A 25,541-nucleotide genomic window follows, 5' to 3' on the forward strand; every position below is an offset into this window, starting at 1 on the left:
CATCAAGGGCGCAGAAGCCAAGTCAAATGTTGACCCCACACTCCTCCATCCATTTTAAGGCACCTTCAAAGGCAGAGCGCTGATCTAACTCAGTCTGCCCCAGCTAAGCCAGCCATCCCGCTATTGACGATTCCAGTTTGGGGTTTTTATAACTGCACAGGAACAGGGGAGTTTTGATTTGGGGTCCAAAACTTCAGCCGCACTGAGTTGTAGCAGATTTTGTGCCCTTCCTGCCAAAGGGTCCTCATTATTCAATCTTCAGAACCTTTCCTCTCTCAGTGTCCATTTTTTCCCTTATGATATCAATGCCCAATAACCGGTTCGGAAGGACCAATCTCCCTACCCAAAGGTCAAACCAGCACAGCCGCTGTGGGAGTCCAAATGCATGCTGCCCCCAGCATGTGCACACCCTGTGTCATTTGTGTACGGTCACAAACGACAGTCATTTTAACGTGCATAAAAACACACGTGCCAAGATGCATGCAGGAGGGGAATAGAGAAAGAGGAGCTGCCGCAGGACAAAGAACTTACTTTGCTGTTCCCCTGTATGTGTAGCAGCAAGGAAAAAACAAAAACAAAAACAAAAAACAAAACACAAAACAAAAAAGAAATAGGTTAATCATGAATTTATGTTAAAACTCTGAGGTCATTTCTGAGCTAAAGCAAAATCAAAATAAGTTAATTTAACTGGTCACTCACGTCCAATACGTACGTACACAACACCCAGAGCTCAAGGACAAGTCAAAGGATCTACTTAGATGAAATGAAATCACACATTTATAACAGCGGAAAGTTAAGGCAGATATTTTCCCCCTTTCTTCCTACTCGAGATACTTGGAGTGTGGGAACCTGGCCAAAAAGCATGGGTTTCCATGGGTAAGGAGTGAACTGTTAGCATGAAAAGCAAAGTATTTAGTATGTCGAATTGCCCTTTCCTGACAGCCCCTCCTCCAACATGCCAAGCAGTGGAAAATTTCAGCAGTCAATGCGTTTTTAAACAAACACTGCATCCTTGGTTTCAGAGAAGGTGGAAAAAAAAAAAAAAAAAGGCAAAGAAAGCAGAAGGAATGAGTGGGTGGTTCTGGGGAAACAGGGTAAGCAGGCCACGTCTGACCTCCTTCTGTACCATTCTTTTATTTTGTAAATTACGAGCTTTGTCTTGGGTCAGGCCCAGGAAGCGCTCACTGTAGAGTGGGGATGTGGCCCAAGATAAACACTGGTCCACATTCAAGAGTTTGTCCCCCAAATGCAGTTATTTCTATAGGGGACACTGAATAGAGACACAGAGCAGCAGCCAGGGACAGGCAGTAGGAAAATGGGTCTCCTGTTTCAACTAGAGCTGCAAGAGTATGATTTATACCAAACAATTTAACTCACATATGGCTTAAAAAAATAGAGCAGTGATTCATTAGTCCCAGGGCAGCCTGAGTCCTCACAAGGTCAGATCCCGTGAGAGAGATGTGATGGGAAGGGCAGGGAACAGATCTGAGCTCTTCTCACAAAGGGCCCAGGAGGAATTTTGAGCTGAGAGGCTGAGACCAAGACAGTGGTTGGGAAAAGTCATGATTCTGTGCAGGGGACAAAGCATGGGGTGGAGTTACAGGTTGGGCTGGAGATCTGGCTTTTGGTTCTAAGAGAGGATGTGGAGGGGAAATCACACCTTTAGAAGTTTTCTGGAGAGAGGGTTAGGCAAGGATTGCAGGAGAGCGTTTTTTTTGTTTGTTTGTTTGTTTGTTTTGTTTTGTTTTTTAAAACAATGTCAATTGGTGACTTGGAGGAAATGTCCAATTCAAGGGGTTTCACAGACATCATCTTTAATAAAAACAGAAATGTAAAGACACTGATAAAACTGTAAAGGAGCTTCTTGGCATTATGGGTAGCCATGATAGAACTGTTCACAGCATTGACTTGTGTGAGGCAAAAATAAGGACATAAGAATGAATGGAGGGGGGAAGGAGTCTTTAGTGAAAAATATGCCAGCTGTTCAAGAAGGCAGTAAAGCTCCCCACAGGGAATTTTAACAGGAGAAAACTTCTATTTTAGAGAATAATGGGACTCCGGTTCTACGAAGCAGTGCAATATTGCTGCAAATTCCTCCAGCAGATGGAATTTATTGCATTCCACAGCCGTGCAGCTTTGATCTAGCAAATCAGTTTCAGGAGTCCCACCAAGTATTTCTGCACGTTAGGGAATGACTGACTGGCTTCCTGCTCCATGCAGATGGTTCTGTTTGTAGTGGCAACAGTGATGTCACAGAGTAGGGGCCTTAATCCCTAAAGGGAAGAAACGTGTGAGTGGAGGACGTGGAGGGGCTCGGTCTTTTCTTGTTTCCTCGATCATTTCCCTGCTATCTATGCTGGGAGAGGTGGAACAGGACTGGGAAACTGTGAAGGCTCCGTGTTTGGATCCCTTGAAGGTGCCTCGATTAAGGAATAACTAAGAACTGGTCAGGTAGCTGCTCCAAGCACCGATCCAGCTAAGGATAAAGGGAAGTGTGGCAGTGCTATGGGGGGCATTGTTAGTCTTGTATCATTCGTCAGCTGAATAAACTCCTGTGAGTGGTCCTCACCACATTAATCAATATTTACAGAGGTCTGTGGCCATTCTTCTTCCCCTGGAAAGATAAAGAGACCTCTTCCCTAACTGTCATTTGTCACAAAGGATGGCTCCGTTTTGGAGGTTATTCAAAAGGAATTTCTGAAGTCCCAAGAAGACTTCATTACAGTATGATTTCAACCTCCAAAGCAGTCCCAAAAGCATTATGACTTGGAGAGTTTTGAATACAGAGGTATAATGAAATTCCAGGGCATTCCACTTTCTACTGCCAATTTTCATCTCTTAAGAAAAAGCATACACCATATGACAGAACCACCTATCCATATAGCTAATAGGAACCTCATAAAAAGTCCTGAGGTATATGACCTAACAACATGCGGAAATGAATCTACAACAAATTTCTTTCCAAGGCCTGCATGGATATGGGGTCTGCTTCCTCCAGAGAATCAGCAGGTCAGCCTCTGCGGGCAGGCTTATGAATCCTCGCTTCCCAACAGCCTCTTTGGCTCAACCCTGACTGATGGAGCTTTGAGCTGGGTTGTCCATGGGGCAGCAAAACCCCAGGACCCACCTAAGCAAGTTGACTTCCTCAGCCAACAGTTGGGGAAATTCTTCCTCCAATGCCCAATCCCAACGGTAGTTTCCAATAAAAGGGAGCTACTAAAAAGGAAGATACAGCTTCATGAGCACAGTATTGATTTTCAACAATAATGTACATGGCAATGAACACATCCACCCAGTTCCAGGCACTGAGCTCAATGTGATCCGTAACTGCCTTCACTTAATCTGATCAAATCACTTGAGGAAGTTATTATTACTTTGAGTTTTAAAAAGAATAAACAATTGGATAGTTAAATAAGTTGCCTTAGGCACATAGCTAATAATTGGAAGGGTAGAGATAAAAATGTGAGTGGATTTGACTTAACGTCTACCTCTCTTCACTCACACAAAATGCTTTGAAGAATTCAGAATTCCTACTGTTCATGTCTAATTTAAGTCATGCTCTGGGCTGACAAAACTGTGCCAGAAACATCAGGCATTTGATATATCATGTTCTTTAGATATTTAATCAAATTCACATTTGATTGTATTCAAACTTACAGGAAAAGTTTATGTACATGGGTCTGTAAATAGTCTTGTAAAAATGCTTTAATTGTAGCCTGTAACTATTGATATACACACATACATTTTATCTCAGTCTAATTATTTTTAAAAAAGCTAATTTGAAAATGTATAAAATCCTAAACATTTTTTGATATAATATTTTATAGTGATCTTAATTTCAGTGTAATGGCCAAAGAAAATAGAAAATTCTGCTAAACCCAAATTCAACTTTAAACACATACACACACATACACACACACACACACACACACACACACACACAATTAGAGGCCCAGTGCACAAATTCATGCATGGGTGGGGTCCAGAGGGCCTGGCCCCAATCAGGGTGAATCGGGGCTGGGCTGTTGGGAGGAGGAGATGGTGTTAGATTGGCTGGAGGGCCCTGCCCCCCAATGGGATGGAGGTTGGGAGATTGGGGGCCAGCAGCCTGGAAGAGAGGCTGCAGGCAGTTATCTGGCCAGCCCTGCCCCTGATTGGAGTTGGGGGGACTGATCTTGGGTGGAGCCAAGCAGGGGGAGGCGCTGCATGAGGTTGTCCAGCGGGCCCAGTACCTTATTGGGATGGGAGGGTGATCAGGGGCAGGGCCATCCAGGGGGAGGTGCCATGGGAGGGTTGGCCGAAAGCCCCACCCCCAGATCCGGCTTCCTGCACACCCCCTACTGGGAATTGAGCCCAAAAAGTAGGCATGTGCCCTTGTCCAGAATTAAACCAGGGACCCTTCAGTCTACAGGCCGATGCTCTATCCACTAAGCCAGATTAGCTAAGGCCAGGTTTAAATATATTTTTATAATATTGCGGCTGCTCAGAAAGAATGCTACGTTATGACTCAGAGAGGTTGTGTGTGGGTTGTGGGGGTAGATCAGTGGCACCGTGGGAAACTGGAGCCTGGACTCCTCATTTCCACCTTAGGATCACAATGACACTGCTCACACAAGGAGCCTACGTTTTGCTTTGGATCCAGAAAGATCAAGGGACTGGAGCTAATTAAAAAGTGCACATGGGGGAGGAACAGTTGGGTTGTGGAAGTATATTCAGATATCCACTGTAGTTCATCACATTGTAGGGTAATTATTTCTTTGCCTCTATCTCTTCCACTAGACTTGGAACTCCCATAGAGTAAGAATGACAACTTTAAAAAAAATCTGTGAATCTCTAGAGTCCAACACAACAGTGATGGATGAAGGGGAGGAAGGAAGGGGAGTAGGAAATGGGAAAAGAGGGTAGAAGGGCAGGAAACAAAGAAAAAAAAAATTAGAAAACTCCAAGAGAAATGACCTAGGAGACAGAAGAAACAGTGTAGCAGAATATTATGATATTAATGACATAAAAACATTCCATCATGTGGATGTGATAGAAAAATATGCTGGGGAAAAGCATGATGTAATACAGTGTGCAACCTTAGTTGAAAATCAAACTGGTCTGAAACATTATTTTATTCCAATTTGGGTGATAGCTATTTATCTAAATGAAGCCAAACCTTATACAAATAAAAAAAATAATCAGTGTAGATTTTTTTTCCAGTTAAAATAGAATTGTAGAAAGCAGAGCTTTTTGAGTCTAGACTCATGTCCATGTATGACACATAAAAGTTTTATTATTAGGGTAGCAGCTGACTGACTAGCTGTTGACTTGATGGGTTAATGATACAAAAACAAAATGACCCACTTAGACAGAGGCATCTCTTACTAGCTTAATCTAATGTCTTCATCAAATCTTTCTAAATTAGAAATAACCGCATCTGAAAGTATCCCTTCCCCCAAGTCTATTTGTCAAAAAAAATGGGATGGTTAGACAAGGGTTCTACTCTGATTGTTCTCAGTAGTAAGCAGCCATTTAACCAGCTGAAAGTCAAGCAATCATGTAATGTAACCTGGTGCATAAAGAATGCAAATAGTGTTTATGATGAAAACTGAGAAAAGCAACGTCCCTGGCCAGCTGCCAAGTTTAATTTCCTGCCTTGTCTTTGGCTTATAGTAAAAACCCCCTTTGTCCCAATCTCCCAAACCACTATGCAGAATGTGTGCTTCTAAACAAATAAAAATCATGTGAAAAGAACCAAAACAGATTGTGTAGGATTGGCTCATTCTCTACATTTACTTAAAATTGAGCATTCTGTGAAAAAAGAAAGCTAATATTTCACTGAGCTGCTTCTTTGTGTAGAAATATGGGTACATGAAAATTCAGATTTATAAAAACAGTTCACTGAAGGGAAGGTAACTGTGCTTTTCCAAGACAGTGTATTCCTCACAAGAGAAGCATTATGTGATTTATTTAAAAAGCAAACATGCATAGTGCATTTAAAATAAGCTGAAAAAATAAAATAAACTGAATTAACAAAATTATGACTTAAGAAAACATTTTCACTAACATTACAGTTACCGGTACATGTAAGGAAGAAACACACACACACACACACACACACACACACACACACACACACACACAGATTTTATATAACTGAGCATATCTGGGAGATAGAAATAACATAAAGTCTCACTGGGCTATATTATAACATCCACAGTGTTTTAGCTCTTTCATCTACTTGATAAAGGAAGTAATATGTGATAAAATGATCATCATCATTATAAATAAAAATAGAGTGCTTATTTGTGACCATTCTATTCAGTGCTTTTCCTGCATTATCTCATTCAATCCTGTCAACCAAGCCATGGGGACTTGGCGTTATCTCCACATTAGGAACGGGAGTCTGGAATCATAAAAAGGTAACCTGCCCAGCATCTCATAGCTTGTACGAGAGTGTCTGGAATGTCAATAGGTAGCCAGACACTAAAGCTTGTGCTCGAACCCACCACTGCTTCTTCTCAGACCCAGTCATAATGATATTGAAAAATGCAAATCATATCTGGCTTGGGACCCTCTACTGATGTCCCATCTCACTCAGACTAAGTCTCAAAGGCTCACCACAACTTGCCCCTGACCACCTTCCTCTTGGAAACTCAACCGCTCCTGGCCTTCCTCTATGTGTTCCAGACACACCAACATTTTTGTTGCTCTTCTAAGATGCTGCGCTGGCTTTGCCCAAACCAGTCTTCTGCACGATTACTCTTCTAGACTTCCCCATCATTTCCTCCCTCCCTTCCTCCATGAGCCTACTCAAATGTCCACACTCTCAAGGGGCTCCCCCGATAATCTTTCCTAAGATAAAGCTCACCTGCCCTCATAGCTCCAGCTAGCCCTTTAATCTACCGCATTTTTATAGAGCTTATCACTCTCTTACATCACACTACAGTTATACGGTTATTCACTGCCTTGATTACAGTCTGTTCCTTGGGGGTGGGACCTCACTGCTCAGCTCTGTGTCCTGGTGCCTAGACTGGGTGCCTGGAAAAAAGCATGAACTCAATAGGCTTTTATGAAATGAATGATTACAAAATTAATATAGAATGTTTATAAATTTTTAATATAGAATGCTTGTGAAATTAAACCCACTACCATCAATAGGTAGGGAAGAGTAATAAATAATGATTAGAATTAATAATAATTTTTTTCAATGCTTTCTCACATGTGGTCTTTAGAGTGGTAGTTATCTAGGCAAGTATGTGTATACACAACTGGTAAAAGCTGGATGACTATGAAAATCATATATCTCTATCTCTCTGCCTGGCATCATCAGGAAAGGGTCTGCTGTCACCCCATTTGGAGAGATCAGGACATATTGTGTGGGTTCATCATTTTAGGTGCTAACCAGAGAAAGGGAGTTGGTATGGCGTTAAGAGGTGTATGTGTGAGCTAAGGTAACAGCAGCGAGGAGAACATTTTGGCACAAATCCTCGATCCTTGATCCTAGAACTTCATTACATTCCAATGTGACTTGAGGGACGTGATCAGGTCTGAATGTTCCTGGAGTGCCTTCAATGGTCCCACACTGCATCCATTTTTCAGACTCACTCTGTCCTATTCGGGGCCTGGAAATAGCCCCACCTGTGTGTGACCAGTCCCACAAACTGATGTAGAGCCCAGCAAGCACCACTGTGGCCAAGCCGGACTCAGTCCCCAAGGCTAAGCCTCAGCACTCAGTTCTGGGGAGGCACGGGATAGTACAAGGCCGTGTGGGGAACAGCGGGGAATCTGTGAGGGCCGCTCCTGTGCAGCGTCTGTTTAACAGTGTGTGGACGTGTGTTGGGTTGGACTTCTGCAAAGCTGAAATCCAGACCTGTCTGTATAATATTACATTTTCCAAAGAACACAAATAGAAGGTCTGTTTATTAACTCGAATGAGAAAAGTGTCTTCGAGACACTTGAAGTATATTAATAAAGATAAGTGGGAATAGCTATATATTTTTTATTCCTTCACACTCACAGTGACATTAACCAGAGTTTGAACAGATATACTTTTGGAACAGGTACTACAGACATAATAAAAGAAGGTAGCTTTTTATAAAAATAAGTACATTTTTAAGAATATGAAAGTGCGTCATGATTAATGATATATATATATATATATATATATATATATATATATATATATGCTATGATTATATAAAGAATGCTATAAACTGCTTGTATTAATACCATAACAACTGTGGAGTATCATATAAAGGAAAATGAAAATTTAAATTACAACAAAGAAACTATCTCCTGGTTTGAGGATACACACACACACACACACACACACACACACACACACACACATTATGTTTTATGGTAGAGTGGGGCATTTTCTTTCAGTCTAAATATACTGATAAACTTCTTAAAATAGAAATCTAGGGGAGAAAAATATAAGCAAAGTATTGCTTAAAACTGTGCCAAATTAGGTCAAAGGCAAACTAGTTTCTCTAAAATATAGCAGGTAGAATTCTGTTTTCTTAAAAATGGTTAATAAGTTAAAAATAAGAGACTTCTCCCACTTACTAAAGATTTGTCGGGATAGACGCCAGCCCTTAGCAGAGAGGCCTTCCAGCTGTCCACGTCCTCCTGCGAATCACAGGCCAGCTCAAGGAAGCGATAGTCTTTGTATACATTCCTGGAGTTAAAAAAAGACCATGCTTTTAGTTCTGAACCAAACTCAGGATGATTTTTTTCTGTTACTGCAGACAGTGATACAAATGTCCGACCAAATGGTTGAGTCTCTCAGTCCCTGGAAGGAAAAAACACACACACCAATGCGTTTTATTTAAAATAGTGAGTTCCTACATGTATGTATTCTATAATTTTTTTAAAAAGCTTGCCATTGAGGATTCAGTCATCTGTATTGCTGAGCAAGAAGTTACGAAAATCTGAATGCTTCCAATGGGATGAAGTGGGTTTCCCCGGAGGAGAGGTACTCTGAGGGGGGAAGCATTTGCTGTTGCCTGGTAATCAGATCAATTTTATAAAACTATTTTACAAGTCTAAGTGACTCAGAGAACTTTACAATGCACAGCAGTAATCTTCCATACCAAAAATACTATGCTAGATTTAACAACACAAAAATGATCACTATTGTGAAAAGGAGAGAATGTTAACCAGTGTCTATCATGTGCACATCATATTCGTAACTGGGGCAATATTGTAATTTTATATTTCTTTTCCTAATAATAAAATAATACAAAAGATATAATGCATGCCCATTAAAAAATATGGAAACTATATGAAAGTAAAAATTGGGACAATCATCCTGTTTTCATTGTTTATAGATAAACTTATTTCTTTTTTTCTTTTTAAAAAAATATATTTTATTGATTTTGTACAGAGAGGGAGAGAGAGAGTTAGAAACATCGATGAGAGAAAGTCATCGATCAGCTGCCTCTTGCACACCCCCCACTGGGGATATGCCCGCAACCAAGGTACATGCCCTTGACCGGAATCGAACCCGGGACCTTTCAGTCCCCAAGCCGACGCTCTATCCATTGAGCCAAACCGGTTTCGGCTAAACTTATTTCTTATATTCTTATTCTCTGCATTTTTCACACAGTTGAGTTTTTATCTCCATTTCTATCAATTTGGTGTTCTTTATCACTTACTATTATATCACAGTCATCTATTATACTTATTCCATGACATCTTTATAAACATCCAATTATAATTACAATATTAATTAATATAAATGTAAGCCTGCACCCTCTCCAATCTGGGACCACTCAGCAGATGTCCAACTGTCAGTTTAGACTCGATCCCAGTTGGACATCCCTCTCACAATCTGGGACTGCTGGCTCCCAACCACTCCCCTTCTAGCCTGATCGACATCTAACTGTTCCCCTGCTTGCCAGATTGCCCCCAACTACACTCCCCTGCCAGCCTGGTCACCCCTAATTGCTTCCCTTCAGGCCTGGTCCCCCCTAAACTGCCCTCCCCTGCTGGCCTAGTCCCCCCCAAACTGCCCTCCCCTGCTGACCTGATGGCCCACAACTGCCCTCCTCTGTAGGCCATTTTTTGTCCACATGGGGGAGGCCATCTTTGACCACATGGGATGGCAATCTTGTGTGTTGGAGTGATGGTCAACTTGCAGATTAACTCTTTATTAACTAGGATGGTAATTTACTTAATCTCCTCCTAATATTAGACAAGTAATTTTCTTTTTTTGCAATAATAAATAATGCTTAAATGAATATTTTTATCCATAAGCCTTCATCCCATTTATTATTTTCTGAGAATATATTCCTAGAAACAGAGTTAGAGGATCTAAATTATTTTTAAGATACTAATATGCATTCCATTCACCTTTCCAGAAAACAAAACCCAATTTAGACAGATACTAGCAGTGTACAAGATTAACAATCTTTTTCTCTTCTTCTTTTTCATTCATGCCTGCGAGTCTCAACTTACATCTGAACCCAGATGGTTCATATACTTGTATCTCCTGGGCAGACCTGCACCAGATTCACGCTGCCTATAGACTTCTCAACTTGAGTATCTCCAAGACCCATTGACATGTATGATCAAATTGCCCATTGGTTTTCCCACTTCACACAGCAGCAGTGTAATCAGAGATTTTGGGGAGTATCTTAGCCACCTTCTACTCTTTCATACTTCTCTTCCATTTTACCACCTACGTTTTTATTGCCGGTATACTGACAACCATCTTATTATCACCTCCTCAATGGTCTCCAAGCATGAAATCTGTTCTCACCGAATCCTCATCATGTCCTGAATATGTGAGTAGATATTTTTATCCCTCTGTAAAAACACTCTAACAGCTACCTGGGTTTGGGAAAAGGCCACACTTCCTATGCTGTCTGCAGAGCCCTGTGCGGTCTGGTCTTCCTCTTCAGCTCCTTCTCACACTCTGCTCTCCTCTCTGCTGCGGCCACACTGGCCTCCTTTTACCTTCTCCCACGGGCCATGCTTGCTCCCAAAGTCTCTGAATACACTGCTCTCTCCCTACAGCTCTCTTGCCTCCCCTGGTTGCACAGTTAACTCCAACTCTTTCCTGGGAATTTCGGCTGCGTCATCACATCCTCAGACACTACTTCTCTGACACTTCTGCAGGTCAGCTCCTCTTCCATAAATGTTTCTATTTCATATTTCACTTTCCTTTGTAGCACTGATCACAGCTGGTGATTTTGATGTAATGTGAGTTTCTTTTTCTTTCTCATTTACTTATTAATTTTGATAATGTCTGTCTTCCCGACTAGCCCATAAAAAACATGAGGGCAAAGACTACCATTTATATGCCCATCATTCTATCCCCCAAAAGATTCTGGGATGTTTTAATCATGTTTATTTTTTGCCATAGCCATATACTGGGATTTCGTTTTGACATTTTGAAAACTTTACTGTTTCCTTTGTGGAGGGTGAGAAGTAAATTGCCTTTTTGGCTTCTATGTTTTTTAGCAGTTTCAGTTCTACTGTAAATGGTTATTTTTAAGTTTTCTAAATAATCCTTTAATTCATTTTTGTATATATGAAATTCAGAAACAAAACAATAACTTGACTTATTGAAGAATTGAGGAGCTTTTATTTTCCTTTACTTTATCTCATGATAATTGCTAAACTATCTAGAAATACTAACCTAGAAGATTATTTCTGAATTATTGTTTTCACATCTCTTCAAGGGTCTCTTTTTATCTTTTTCTTTTGATACTTTTGCACTCACTGTTGTTCCACTTAAGCAATTACTTAGCTGGAACTCTCTGCTTAACTTGAATAAATATTTATTATCAGACATTTTCCACCTGGACTTTCCCATTTGTAAATTCTTACTTGGGAAAGTAAGTTTATGCTTTGAATTGGTCCCAAATAAGGCTGGCTATCTGGGTTTTTGGTGGGTGCCATAGCCACATTTCTCACGCTGATTCAGTAAGGAACTATAGAAGTTTCTTTTTGTTGTCTTCCTGTTTATCCAATTTTCCTTAATCAAGGTAAAGCACGCACTGGTCACTTATAGAATTGCAACCTAGTTAGCTCCACAGTGAACTAAAAAGCTGACTGACATTTCTAGGGCTTTGGAGACTCTCCCTCTCCGTATGATTTCTTGGATATGACAATAGAGGGAGAGGAGGAATAGAAGACCTTCTAATTTTTCACCATCTTAAAAAAAATCATTCTCATTTAATCTTCATAGCAGTCCTGCAAAGTTGGTAGGAGAGCTGTCTGACAGTTGAAGAAACAGATTTAGGGGGATTAGATGACTTTCCCAGGACCACATAGCGAACAAATGGTTCAACCTGGGCCTACCACAGGCTGTGGCTTCCTTAAAACAAACATTTGTTGAATGAGTGAGTCAATGAGTGAACGAACAAAAGAACTATGAAATTAACTTGGACTATGTTTATTTTTAAAACCACTTTTTTATTTTTCCATTTCTGATTGAATCCTTAACTTTCTATAAAAAACGTAAGATAAAAAAAGCTTAAGGAGATGAACGACAACAAACAGAATGTGTCATTTTAATGAAAAGTGGGGCACATTAAAGAAAGTGTACTTTCTAAGTATGAAAGTTTTATTTTTGGAAAGTCTGAAAGATCCTATCTCTGCTACAGAGCAGAAAGGGTAATGGATTATCTTACAACATATTATCTTGACAAAATCAAAATCCATCAGTTTTTAACTATCTAATTACCTCTGTACCAGAGCTTTTAGCTACCATTTAGGTTTCCATTCAAGGCAGTTCCACTGCACAGCACAAGCTCCTTTAAGATGTAAAGGTAGGCAAAGCTGGCCAATGGCCACAGAGCCCTCGGCCAGCTGGACAGCACACACAGCAGAAAGGGTACAGACTTTCCACATTCTCTAAGCAGATCTGAAGAATCCAGCTTTGGCCCATTCTCACTGACCTTTCTGCAGCGTATTTTCTTTCAGGGGCTCTTCACATGGAAAAATCTTGATTTTTTTTTTTCCCCTTCCAAGGATAGCCAAATTCTTGAGAGGGAAAATAATTATCTGGTTGAAACATTAGAAGAAGGTCAAAGACTTCTGGTGGCTTTGGCTGCTTCATTTATACCCATTTTTTGAAGCTTCATCTCAGGCTGTGTCTAGACAGCCAAACAGAGCTGGATACAGGTCTGAAACACTGAACTGAGCTGATTTACTGGAAGTCTCATAAATTCTGTGGATGCAGCTTCCAGGTTCTCACCACATGCTGTTGCTGTATAGATAACCCACAGCAATTTGTACTGACTGCATTTTTTTTTTTTTTTGTTTAGTCTATTTCTGCTGCAATCATGCAGATAGGAGCTTCTGAATGATTTCACTATGAAATCAAGTTGAACTATGTGTTTTACAGTTTGAAATAATAAAAGTCACCTCAACATTAAAAAGGAGCAGGAAAAACTTCATCCCATGCATAAAGGGTTTCTAAGTGCTTTCTGGAAGAGAATATGACCACACGATCAGCCCTTGTTTTGACTGTACCTATAACTTTCAGTCATGTGTCATAAAAATGTCTTTGGATGTTAAAAATGTGAAGTTTAATTTTCTTACCTATGGGAGACCAGATACTATGTGCTTCCCAAGTCCTCAAGTCCCTAAGTCAATCCTCCTGCCATTTTTCCCCCCAGGTGTTTCTAATATGAAGAGGTATCTAGATAACACAGCATTCTTCTTGCCATCCCAGAAATTTGTTCTATTTTAAGAGGATTTTCTAAAAATGAGATGCCAGCAAAACTGATCACAAACCTCTAGCTACAATATTATCCAAATGCAAGACAGAAGTTTGGTGGAATTCTTACCTGCGTTCTAGTCAACTTTTACTAATGTAAGTAGAATGTAATAGACTATGGTAAAGACCATGAACACCTGTTGAAATTCAAGTTGTGCCATTTATTATCTTAGGTGACACCGAGTAAGGCAACCTCTCTGAGTTTGTTTCCTCATCTATAAAATGGGGACAATAACAGTATCCACCTCAGGCTCACTGTGATAATACATAAAGTTAGATGTGTGAAGAGCGTTGCCTAATTCCACGCCCAGCCTCAGGTAAATATTCAAGTAAAATGCACAAATAACAACAATTATTATTATGCATTATTCTCACTGCCTTTAGGTCCTTTGCACTACAAATCCTGTAAAACCAGACTTTTCCTGTACTGATAATTCATTGCCAAAGGGATGAGATTCTTTTACCTGGCTTGATTTGATATTCAATCTTTGATATTTCCTTTTCTTGAAGAGAAATAGTGAGGAGCCCACCCAAAGAGAGTAAAAATTTTAAGTAAAACATTTTGATTTTTAGAAAAAAACACACACCACTATTTAAAAATACTAGAGTATTGCAAAACACATTTACTGTAAGTGCAGCTGCAGTGTCAGCTGAGTCACCACCAGGCCTGACTTTCTCTGGCTGCCAATGGCCACTGAGCCAGGCACAGGTCAGCATTCATCCCAGTCACCGTGGAAGAGCTGAAAACATTAATTTGGTTACAACTGTGGGGTCTTATTTATGATGAAAAAGATCCGTGAGAAAACAGGTTACAATGGAAGTGGTGGAGATTCTTTCAATATAGAATATTTCATGTAGAAACATTCTTGCTCACACCCAAATGCTCAATCTGATGCCAAAAAAATTAAGAAGGCAATCTCAATAAAAACAGGCAAGTCTGAAGTGAATCGCTAGTGGGAACTTGATCTCCTGGCTTCCTGAAAGGTCTAGGGCTCCTAGTCACTTTCTCCCAAACTTCACTATTTCCTCCCCAAAAGACAAGGAGATTCCACAAATAAGTGAGATCCTATGACATTTGTCTTCCTCAGATTGGCTCATGTCACTTAACATAATGTTCTCATGTTGCCCCAATCTGAGGTATGGAATAAACTGACATACCTCCATGTGGGGATGGGGGTGTGAGAAGAGATAAACCAAAAAACTTATATACTTACTAGAGGCCCGGTGCACGGAATTAGAGCAAGGGGTAGGGGGAGTTCCTCAGCTCAGCCTGCACCCTCGTGCATTCTGGGACCCCTCAGGGGATGTCTGACTGCCAGCAGTTGGATATCCCTCTCACAATCTGGGACCACTGGTTCCTAACCGCTCACCTGCCTGCCTGCCCCATCAACTTTAACCCCTCTGCCTGCCTGCCTGATCACCCCTAACCACTCGCCTGTCAGCCTGATCGCCCCTAACCATTCGCCTGCCTTCTTCGGCCCCCACTGCTGAGGCTTCATCCGGAAGGATCACCGGTATGATATCCAGAAGGTCATTTGGCTGTCCAGCCTAATAAGCATATTACACTTTTATTATTATAGATATACATAGCCCACGGATACAGGCAATAGGGTGGTGAAGACTTGAGGGATAGGAGTAGGATCTGGAAGGAAGGGGGTAAGGGGGGAATGGGAGAGATCTGTAACACTATGAACAATAAAAAATATATATATTAAGAAATAGTAAAGTAATAAGTTAAATGTTAAAGTACCAAGACTAGTGATTAAATGGTGGAATGTGCATTCTCACTGCCCTCATTTGCCAAAAAGAAGAAAAGAAAGAAAGACAAGGAGAACTGACTGATTCGATTGGTGTGGTATAAAGGAGAAATTGAGCAAGCTCGTGCCTGGAGGACACATATGTTTCTCTTCCATTCCAAGATGCCCTGGTGAGCTCCCCTGTGGTGGAGGCCTGTGGATGCTCGGCTGTGGCTGTGACTGCAGGGGGCTGAGTATCTGGGAGATATTTGGCTGCAGATCTAAGCCCATTTGTTTTACACTTTATCTGTTTGTCTCCTGTGCTTCTAAAAACAGCAACAACTAATTTTAACTGGAGGGGGGGAAGGAAAGGGTGTGATTTATGGACCCCCTAAAACTCCAACAGTGAGGGCTGGCTTTGAAGAGAGGCTAATGGTTTGGGCTGCAGATGGGTTAGACAGGAAGTGTCCGAGGCCTTCTGAGTGGAAATGCCCAGTGGGCAGCTGGAGCTGTGGGACTGGTGTCTCAGCATCATAAATAATAACCACAGTATATGCGGCTGTGAGGCTGGGAGCCATGGAAACTTGTTTATTTTCTTTTAATACAGCTTATTAGCTTCATTAAGTGTTTTCCCATAGGAGGACAAGCCAAACAGCCACAGGTCATGCGTCTACTTGGGCATAACCAATAGCAGGCAAATTAGTCAATATTACAATATCACTTGAAAAAGCTGTTGTTGCAATCTGAGCTTCATTTAGCCCAAAGCAATGAAAGCCTTTATACAGGAATAAAAAAAAACAAAAAAGGGCAATTGGGGAGGCAAGCAGGGAGAGAACCACAGCTATTCTCAGTCTGTCTTCTTTATTAGGTCAGAAGAGGTTGTGGTAAAGATCTGCTTCAGATCAGCATTTCTGAAATCCAGGGAGTAGACTCAGGGTGGCAGGGCCTCCATGCCAAGCCCTATTGTGTTCTAGGAAGGGTGCTGGCTATCTGTAGCAGCCCAGCCTCTTTCCCTTCAGCAGTTAGTTCTTAAGAATCACCTCAGGTGGGATCTTTCTTTTGTGTTAATGACTGACTAATAATAATCTCTCTATATAAAAGGCTAATATGCAAAGCATCCTCTCAGGAGTTCGACCAGGAGCTCAATCACTTGCTGTGACGTGTGCTGACCATCAGGGGGTGGCGTGGAATGAAGGAAGGCCCTGGGCGATCGGCCTGATTGCCGGCTAGGCCTAGGGATCCTACCTGTGCACGAATTTCATTCAGCAGGCCCCTAGTTATATGTAAATTCTTTAAACATTCATTTTTTTAAATTTCTAAAGAACTAGATTTATGAGGAATTATCAACACAGAAGTAATACCTAATCCCAGAAGGCACAGTAGGGATCAAGCCAAAAACATGTTTGTGACAAAATATGGAGAAATTGGGTTTCTTCTGGCCCCTAAATACCTGGAAAGAGATTGATGGGAATTCTTAGGGCCTGGGTGATGGTGTAGGTATCTGTATAAGTTTATCAGTATAGAGGAGAACAGGTCAGAGAAAAATTCTAGGGATAAGAGGGACTGGCATGTCATGATAGCAATGGTTTTCCATAACAGCTCCCCACAAAATGAGCCTATCAAATTATTTTAAATCATTACCTGTCACCATTATTATCATTCTTCCAACCCTATCAAGTTATATCAAAGTCAGTTCCTAGAACTCAGTTTGGAAGGTTCTGTATGAGTTGTGATCACATGGAGAAATAGCCTTCCTGCCACTGCTCTGTCTGAGGCTACAACAAGGTGTCCTGTTGACATCTGGGCTGCTCTGTGAAAAGGGCTGCATATGACAGGCACTGACTCTTGCCCCTCCAGGTCACCAGCACCACCTCCATTTAGGCTCTGCTCAGTGAGACCAGGATTGGGGAGGGCAGCATATAACCAGAAGCATAAAACTGTTTAAAGCCCCAGATCTGTTCACACACATCAGTCTCTGCGGGGGGGAGGGGGGGGAAGAAAAAGAAAAAAAAAAAATCCGGTATGCAGGAAGCTTGGCTATTCAGTGACTTGTCTGAGGAGGCCATTTTAGGTACACTGACATTTTTCAGCATAAATGGATATAATTGAATAGTCAAAGACAATAAACCATATTTTAAAAAATCAAACACTTCAATGACAACCTGTTTCTTATGTGAAAGAGTGGTATTTATGCTGAAGTTGGTGATGATGACACTGATAATGGTGATGGTGGTAGTGGCAACAGTGCTATGGCCAGAGGTCCCATGGCACACCCTCTCATCCTTCAGACCTCGCCTGGCACTCTTGCCATTGTCCACCACCTTCTTTACCACCTGGTACATGCCTACTCATTCTTTGGCCTTGACTCAGACATTCCTCGGGCAGCATTAATGGCACAAGTTTTTCTCTCCTCTGTGCTCCCTTATCTAGCCTGTGAGTTGGACTACAACTACCTTTAACTTATGGAATTTTTAACTCCAAGAGGTAGTAAAAGTATACACAATGCCAGAGCTGCTTTACAATAAAATCATGGGCAAGAGCCCCGTAATGGACCAATGAAGATAGTAGAGACTTTGATACACATCCTTAGCTCAAGAGTTTCTATCAAGGAAAACTTCCATGCCAGTGTCTTCACAGAAGAAAACAGAAGGATGGATGAATTATGTGTGTGTGGTTACTTGACATGTCATTCCGTATAATGGTTACCAAGACATTGACTTGGTTGCTTAATAAAACATTTGTTGAGAAACGGTGTGACAGGTATGGTGCTAAGCACTGAGAAACACATGATATCCTGGCCCAATGCACAAAAATCGATGATAAACAGAATGCTGATACCAACAATCATCTATTTAGATTTTACTCTCCAGATACCAAGTAAGTACCAATACCAAAACATTTCCTTCTTCCTCCTTAACAAAAAAACAAAAACAGAAAAACCAGACATCTGTTTTATTCCAGTCAGTTTTGTCATTTTAACAATTACTCAAAGACTGAAAATAATGCATAACCCAGATAAAGGAAATCTTTATAGAGCTCCTAGCGGTTTTTCAAAATTTGCTGTTTAAAATGGGTACTACAAAGGCATTTTGGACCAGACAACTGTTTCAAAGAACAATGATTTCATGTCCTAAGACTAACTTTAAAATTGAGATGTCTCTGCCTTCCAGGAAAACTCAGCAGCTGTGGGGATTATTTCACTTCTCTTTCTTTCTACATTCTACTGGATTTAATTTTAAGGGGGGAAAAAAGATATAAAGGAGAAAATTGCATGCAACACAGAACAAAACCTATTGCAAAACAAGCAATTCCACATTTTTTAACCACAAGGAAAACACAAAGCCGATCCCAAATCTTTTTTTAAACTGAGGAAGGAGACAACACAGCCCTTTCCTGGGGGAACTTTACTTCTTTCCTTGTGAAACTTAGAAATGATCCCTAAATCTCGATTCTATCAAGATAAACTTGGTTTTCTATAAGACTAGAAAGAAATAAACCAGACTGCTTCAGAAAGTGATGATGGAGAATCAGTCACAAAGAATATGAGACATGGTTGCCTGTACTCTTCATTGGTCAAGTCCTGACAATCGCTGTGCCCAGTTCTGGGATCCAACTAAAGTGATGGATCATCCTTGGGGAGTGGAGAGAGCCTCCAAAGTGATTGAGGAGATGATGGATAGGGTTAAAGTCCAGGGGACAATGTTCTCAAGATGAAACTAGCAGGCAAAGCACTGCTAGCAGCAATCTGAAACTCCCTGAGTTTTAGGCCATTGCCACAAAGGAAAACAGTGAGATGAAACTGTCAGTGTGGCACAGAGAGATCAGAAAGAATCTTTGGAAATGCAAATAAGCCTCTAGAATCAGGCCTCCCTCAGTCACTGCAACGATCTAAGGTGGATGATGCCTAGGGAGGAAGAAGCTCATAGTTTATGGGTGTGTGCTGACGCCTTGCTGCTGGAGCTGTGTGGGCATAACAGGTCTGACCCAAAGGTAAAGCTTGGAGCCTGAGAAGCTGTCTGAGTGCCTGAGCTGGAGGACTAGTTGTCCTTTCCTTTTCCCTCCAAATGAGAGACACGTGTTGGCTTCTACTGGGGATACAGAGACTAAAGAAGAATGAACTTATCTGCAGTAAAGCACCTGAGACTACCTCCAAGGAGAGTTAAGCCTAGCATCCCGAGGTCTAACAATGGATGATTGCTGATAAAGCCAGAGTGACATTTAACTGTGTGTTGTAGATGAAGGATATCCATTCCAGATATCCTTATCCTTATTCTGTAGCAAAACTTTCACCAACCAGTCATGCTTCTGGCAATTTCATTCTTGAGAATCTCGAGAGCTGTAGGTTTCTACAGGAGTCAGCGAGATGTGACAAGAAGAGCAGAGAAACAGGAATTAATACATAAATTCAAACTCTGGAACTTGTTAATGACATGTTAGTTTTGTGATGTTGGGCTAAATTACTCAAGTTTTCGTAGTCTCCATTTCCTGTTGGTAACTGAGGATATTACCTTCTAAGGGTTTGAACAAATGAATGCAAAGCATTTAGCATGGTGCTTTGTAGTAGTAATTATTAAAGTTCAAATGTTACTGGAAAAATTATTAGCTCACTAAGCAACTTCCAAATGATGTAAACAACTGAGAAAAGAAGACTAAAGGAGGAGGACAGGAGGAGGTGAGGATGAGCAATGGACAAAATCAATGGCAAACTGTATAGCCCTGCCCTGAGCTTGGAAAAAACTCTGGGATCAACCATCATGGAGGCAACTATAAAAGACTTCCATCTTGCTCATATATTTGAGATGAGGTCTTACCTAGAGGTAAAACATGTTTTGGTCCCTTTTAATTCCAACGTTTTATCATTCCAGTATTTCAGAGCAAGTAAGTGGGATGATCAAGAGATAAGATTTTTCAGAGTGTCACGGAGAAAAGAAGCAAGTGCCATACCTTCACAGGAAGAAATGGTTGAGAATATAACTATGACTTATGGAGTTGGATCTATAATGCAGCTTGACTCATTTATAAGAGAATATTAAGGTCAAGCTTTTTAATATATTAAGTATAATAGCTCTTTACTAAGTACTGTACCTCAATACTTTGGACTCTAAGCCACTCTGTAGGGGCCAAGAGCTGACTACTTAGCTCAGCTAGAAGTATGTGAGGCATGCTTGTATTGAGGGAAGCAGGGATGCTGGCTTACAGGTTACCTAACCTCTGTTACAGGTACTATTTTCCTGGCAACTCTCCTCTTGAGATTTTCATTGTGATGATTAATTTGTGGACCATGGAGAAAAGAAACCAATTTCAAGTGGATGGCTCATCTGAAACTCTGTCACTTTACCATATTGGAACATTCCAGGCTTTTCTCCTCGATCTCACCCTACCCACTTTCAGTTTCCAGGTGGTTCATCAGAAATATATTCCTCTCCACTTCCTTCTAATAATCTGAAGAAGTTCCTTGTCCTCTAGTTCCCAACCATGTTCAGACCAACTTCAAAATTTCCCATAATTCAATTCTGCTAATGCCTCTTATCAACACACACGTAGAATATCTTACCATATTCAGTTTTCATAACTTCCAGTTAAACAAAGTCTCTTTCCAGCAAAGCAAAATGCTGTTCCCTGGACACAATTTCCTGTCTCTGGCCACACTTCCTGTATTCCAGTCTTCATATGTGGAACTCCAGTTCATTCACAACAACATTTCTGGATAAGTTCATGATGCTTGGCTTGAGTTACTCTTCTCATCTCTCATTCTCTGTATGTCCAACTTGGACACTACTAATTTTTATAATTTCGAGTTTAGTCCTCTCCTTATAAGCTTGTCCTGAACATTTTTCTTGTTTCCTCCTGGCATCTCTTCTGGATGGCTTCATAAATTTCTAACGCACTAAATTAATATACATAACAATGAACTGTAAAGTAGCAAGTTCTATATAATTATTCCAGACTTTGTTTTATATCTTCACTTGCCATTAAGTAAATGGTGACTGAAGCTTAAGACTGAGGAAAAATATTCACTGAGCAGCAAGCTCAAGGACATTCATAAGTAACAGCAAAACTCATTCCTGAACAACTGCTCCCTACCAGGCTCTATATTGGGCACTGAGGATGGAGCGGTGAACAGATGAGATCAAATGCTTATCTTCCCAGAATTTAGACTCAAATGAGGAAGACAGAAGACAAAGAAAACATTAATAAACATATATAAAAAAAAGCAGTAAGTTTTGTGGACAAAACAGAGCAAGAGAAGGAAACAGAATGATGGAAATACCTTAAAAGATAGTCAGAAAATACAGTGGTGACATTTGAAAAGAGACCAATCAAAGAGGGGGCATGACTTGTGAGAATCTCCAGGGAAAGGACATTCCTGGATGATGCCAAGGCCCTCCCTCAGACAGGAACCAGCTCAACAGCATCCAGAAACAGTAAGGAGGCCAGTATGACTGGAGCCCGATGAGTAAGGAGGGTGGGGGGAGAAGACATCGGCCGGAAGTGAGTTCAGAGCACCAGCCAGAAGCCAATCAAGTAGGGCCTCCGAGGCCATGATAAGAAGCTTGGATTCCCCCAAGTATGATGAAATAACACTGCAGGAATTTAAGTAGAGGGCTGTGATAGGATCTGATTTACTGCTCCTGAAATCTCTCTCTTGTGTGAGAACACGCTGACTAGAATGTGTTAGGAGCAGAAAGAGACTCACCAAGGAGGAGGCTGCTGCAGAACCCAGGCCTGAGGTGACTGGGCTGAGGAGGCAAGACGCAATAAGAAGTTGAACTTTAAGAAGGGAATCCTATTTTCCTGAAGAAATGGTTGTAGAAAGGGTATAAGAGGGATCAAGGTGACGCTGAAATTTCTGGCATAAGCAAGCAGCCGAGAGGTTGAAGGTGGTCAGTTCTAAACTGGGCTTGGCAGGTAGAAGACTTGAGAAGTTTGAATGTAATGTTCAAGGTTATAAATGTCACTATTTTGTATAAAGGCAAGACACTTTCTATTATTGGTGGTGTCTGCTTGAGGACACCAACACACTGCCTGAGTACTTTGAAGGAGGAGTCCATTTTCACTTGCTAAACTTAAGCAGATACCAAGAGTCTTAGATAGAGTTTGGATCATTTTCCTCCAAAGACATGACACCTCATGTTTTCCCATGTGGCAGTTAGTCTGCCATTTCCTGCTGGCTACACAAAAGCCCTGTGAAAGCTGAACACTGTGAAACCTTCTGGAGATCTTTAGATGGCCCAGGGGAGACGATGGATCTGCAAGATCTGAGTTTCTGCAACGCATTTCTGACTATTTATACAGATGTCATGACTGGTTTGCAAATTGGGAAGTGAGGAAATTAGGATCCTGGAAATCTCAATTACCTTACTATACCATTGACAGAAATATCCTTTTCTTCTCAATACACTCTGAAAGTCATAAGTGCAGAGAACAAGGACCGCTTTTGTTTCCGTAGCCCCTACCAAAGAGCCTGGCACATAATAGGTGCTCGATAAAGTACTTATATGTTAGACAACTTCCACCCTCAATTTACTTTCGTGAAGAAGGTTTCCTAGCCACATTAAAAAGCAAACTCAGTTCCACAATCACTCAGGTTTGCTAAAAAAAAAACTTTACAGTAAAACTTGCTAATAACTATTTGGAAACTTGAATATGTAGTTATCCCTTGATTATTCTACTTAACCACCCAAAGAACTCAGAGAATGTAAAGGCATGCTTCCCTCTTAAAGAAACTACCTTAATTCTTGTTGTCTAACTTTTAGTTCTCACACCCTTTGTTATAATTCACATCAGTTTACCTAAAAATTAAAGTGAGAATTTGCATTTATAATTCTGGAAATACTCTGATTCTCCAATTTATAAAAAGAATCCCAAAGGCAAGTTGACAATATCAATAATAAACAGTGGTATCACATTTGAGACTGAAAAGTTGTGATTAACATGAACTCTCTCATTCATCAAGGATAGTTGAGGAATGGGCCAGTACACTAAACATTTTGATTAAATTATAATGTATAATTTAAAATGTGCATATAATTTCTGTATTACCAGATTTAAAATTTTGATACAATTTACATATCAATATTGCCAAACATAAACTCTAATGTTTAAGAATACACTTCAGATTTCATCTTATTTAGAGAATATCAGCAAAATAAGCAATCATAAAAACTATAGAAAAACAGTTATATAGAAAACAGGTTTTATAGCGTTAACTTGGGAGGTACCATAGAGGTCACCTGAGCCAAATTCTTCCACGAGGCAGGCCTCTCCTCTATGACATCATCACAGGTAGCATGGTCCATTTATTCCTTTGGGCCTGGACCATCCCAATGTATTGCCAGGTATTGTTTCAGCAAAATTATTAATAGTCATTATATTCCTAGTTGATACTAACTCACAGTTCAAAACAAAGCCCTTTTCACATATAGAGCTATCCTTGATGAAGCAGTACAAAGATTAACATCGGTACATCTAGACCCTGAGTACACCTCTTTCTACTATTCTGTGTTTCAGAATGGGAGCTCTTCTGCTGCACACCAAGCTCTCCTCCTTGAGCAGGAACAGCAAGCTCCTGTTCTTGGGATGTCCTTGTAGCGGAAAGCCTGACTGACAGTCAAACCTGAGTTTAGGGCAGAAATGTTCTCAAAAATAAACAAAACGAGCCTGTCACTTAGAGGAAGACCACAGACGGTATTTGTGACCAGCAATGAAATTAGACCTTAGAATTTTAGAAACCTTGAACCTCCCTCCATGGCACCTTGGCACCTTCCCCTTTCTGAGGAGACTGGTGGTTCCATCAATGAATGTGATTTTTAAATGCTGTGGAGTGAAATCTGTAAACATCGAGAAGATCGGTATAAATCAGTGAATCTTATTTTCCAAATGACAAATGTATGATGTTACCAAATCACTCATAAGAAAAGATCCACTTAAGGTATACAACAGATCCGTGGATTAAGGGGCAGACTTTGCAAAGTTCGTTGTTTCGGTTTCAGATTCCACACTGCAACCAACTTTTGGGGAACTAGCTCTTGCCAAGTTTTGGTAAAATGTCAAAGAAGAAAATCCACAATTATCTGAAAAGGCTATTAAAACCCTCTTCCCTTCCTAACTACATATCTCAGTGAGGCCAGATTTTCTTCCGTCGCTTCAACGAAAACAACATATTGCAACAGACTGAAAGCAGGAGCAGATATGAGAATCCAGCTGTCTTCCATTATGCTGCACATTAAAGAGATTTGCTCAAATGTAAAAAAATAATGCCATTCTTCTCTCTGATATTTTAAAAATATGTTTTTCCAAAGCATGTATTCACGTGATGAATTAACTATCATTTTAAAATTATTTGACAACTAATTTTTTAAAAAAATCTTTGTTTTTTAATTTCTAACAATGGATATAATTGGTGGTATGCTAATAACTATTTAATGTCTAGCTTTCCAGAAAAGAAAAAAAAAAAAGCTGTGGTTTGTAGCAGTTGCCAATTTCCATGGTATAAATACTCTCATTGTAGCCAATTTTAAGCAACAACATGAAGTCAACTGGCTCACAGAATTCCCAATATAATCCACACACTCCATATAAACAAAAGCCCTTTGAAATGGTCAATAATTTTTAAGAGTGGAATGGGGACTCAGACCAAAGACTTTGAGAGTCATTAGTACAGGTCTCAGATGGTCCATTTATTTTAAAATTCACAATGTAGTTATCAAAACAAATATTTTATCTACCTTAGTGCACTGACAGAGCAACCAAGTGGCAAGCACTGATCTGTTTTCTAAAGCGAACTCATCCTGGCGCAATGAGACACATTCGGGCTGATATCGGAAGCATGGCATGGCCCAGCATGTGTGCTCTGGCCTGGAAGAGATTTCCGGGTATGGAGGGAGGTGAGGCTAAGGCACACCTGAGCTGGGGACAGTCTAAACCATTCTCTGCAATTGCATTTATTGAAACTATCCCTTTACAGAACAGTATTTCCCTCAGATTGTAAGAAATAAACATAGGCAGGCCCAATATTAGAAAAATGAAAGAAAAGGAGAAAAAGTAGCTTAGCCAGGCTCTGCAAATATTTTCTCTCTCTCCTT

At 40.5% G+C, this 25,541-nt stretch overlaps 1 protein-coding gene across 11 annotated transcripts in view; it reads right to left on the reverse strand.

The window, feature by feature from the left end:
* Nucleotides 1-25,541, reverse strand: part of DNM3 (dynamin 3) — a 358,762-nt gene that overhangs the window by 75,274 nt on the left and 257,947 nt on the right. For 6 of the 11 annotated variants that reach the window (XM_036442127.2, XM_036442130.2, XM_036442131.2 and 3 more), the window contains 2 exons: nucleotides 8,554-8,665; nucleotides 532-543 (listed from right to left, as the gene is read on the reverse strand). The exons of 1 other annotated variant lie outside the window; for it this stretch is intronic. In XM_036442127.2, coding sequence (XP_036298020.1) covers nucleotides 532-543; nucleotides 8,554-8,665 — 124 coding nt within the window. The remainder of the gene's footprint in view (nucleotides 1-531; nucleotides 544-8,553; nucleotides 8,666-25,541) is intronic. 4 more of the 11 variants (XM_036442129.2, XM_036442124.2, XM_036442128.2 and 1 more) reach the window with 1 other exon arrangement.

Source organism: Pipistrellus kuhlii, unplaced genomic scaffold (genome assembly GCF_014108245.1).
Source record: "Pipistrellus kuhlii isolate mPipKuh1 unplaced genomic scaffold, mPipKuh1.p scaffold_m20_p_18, whole genome shotgun sequence".
Taxonomy (NCBI): domain Eukaryota; kingdom Metazoa; phylum Chordata; class Mammalia; order Chiroptera; family Vespertilionidae; genus Pipistrellus; species Pipistrellus kuhlii.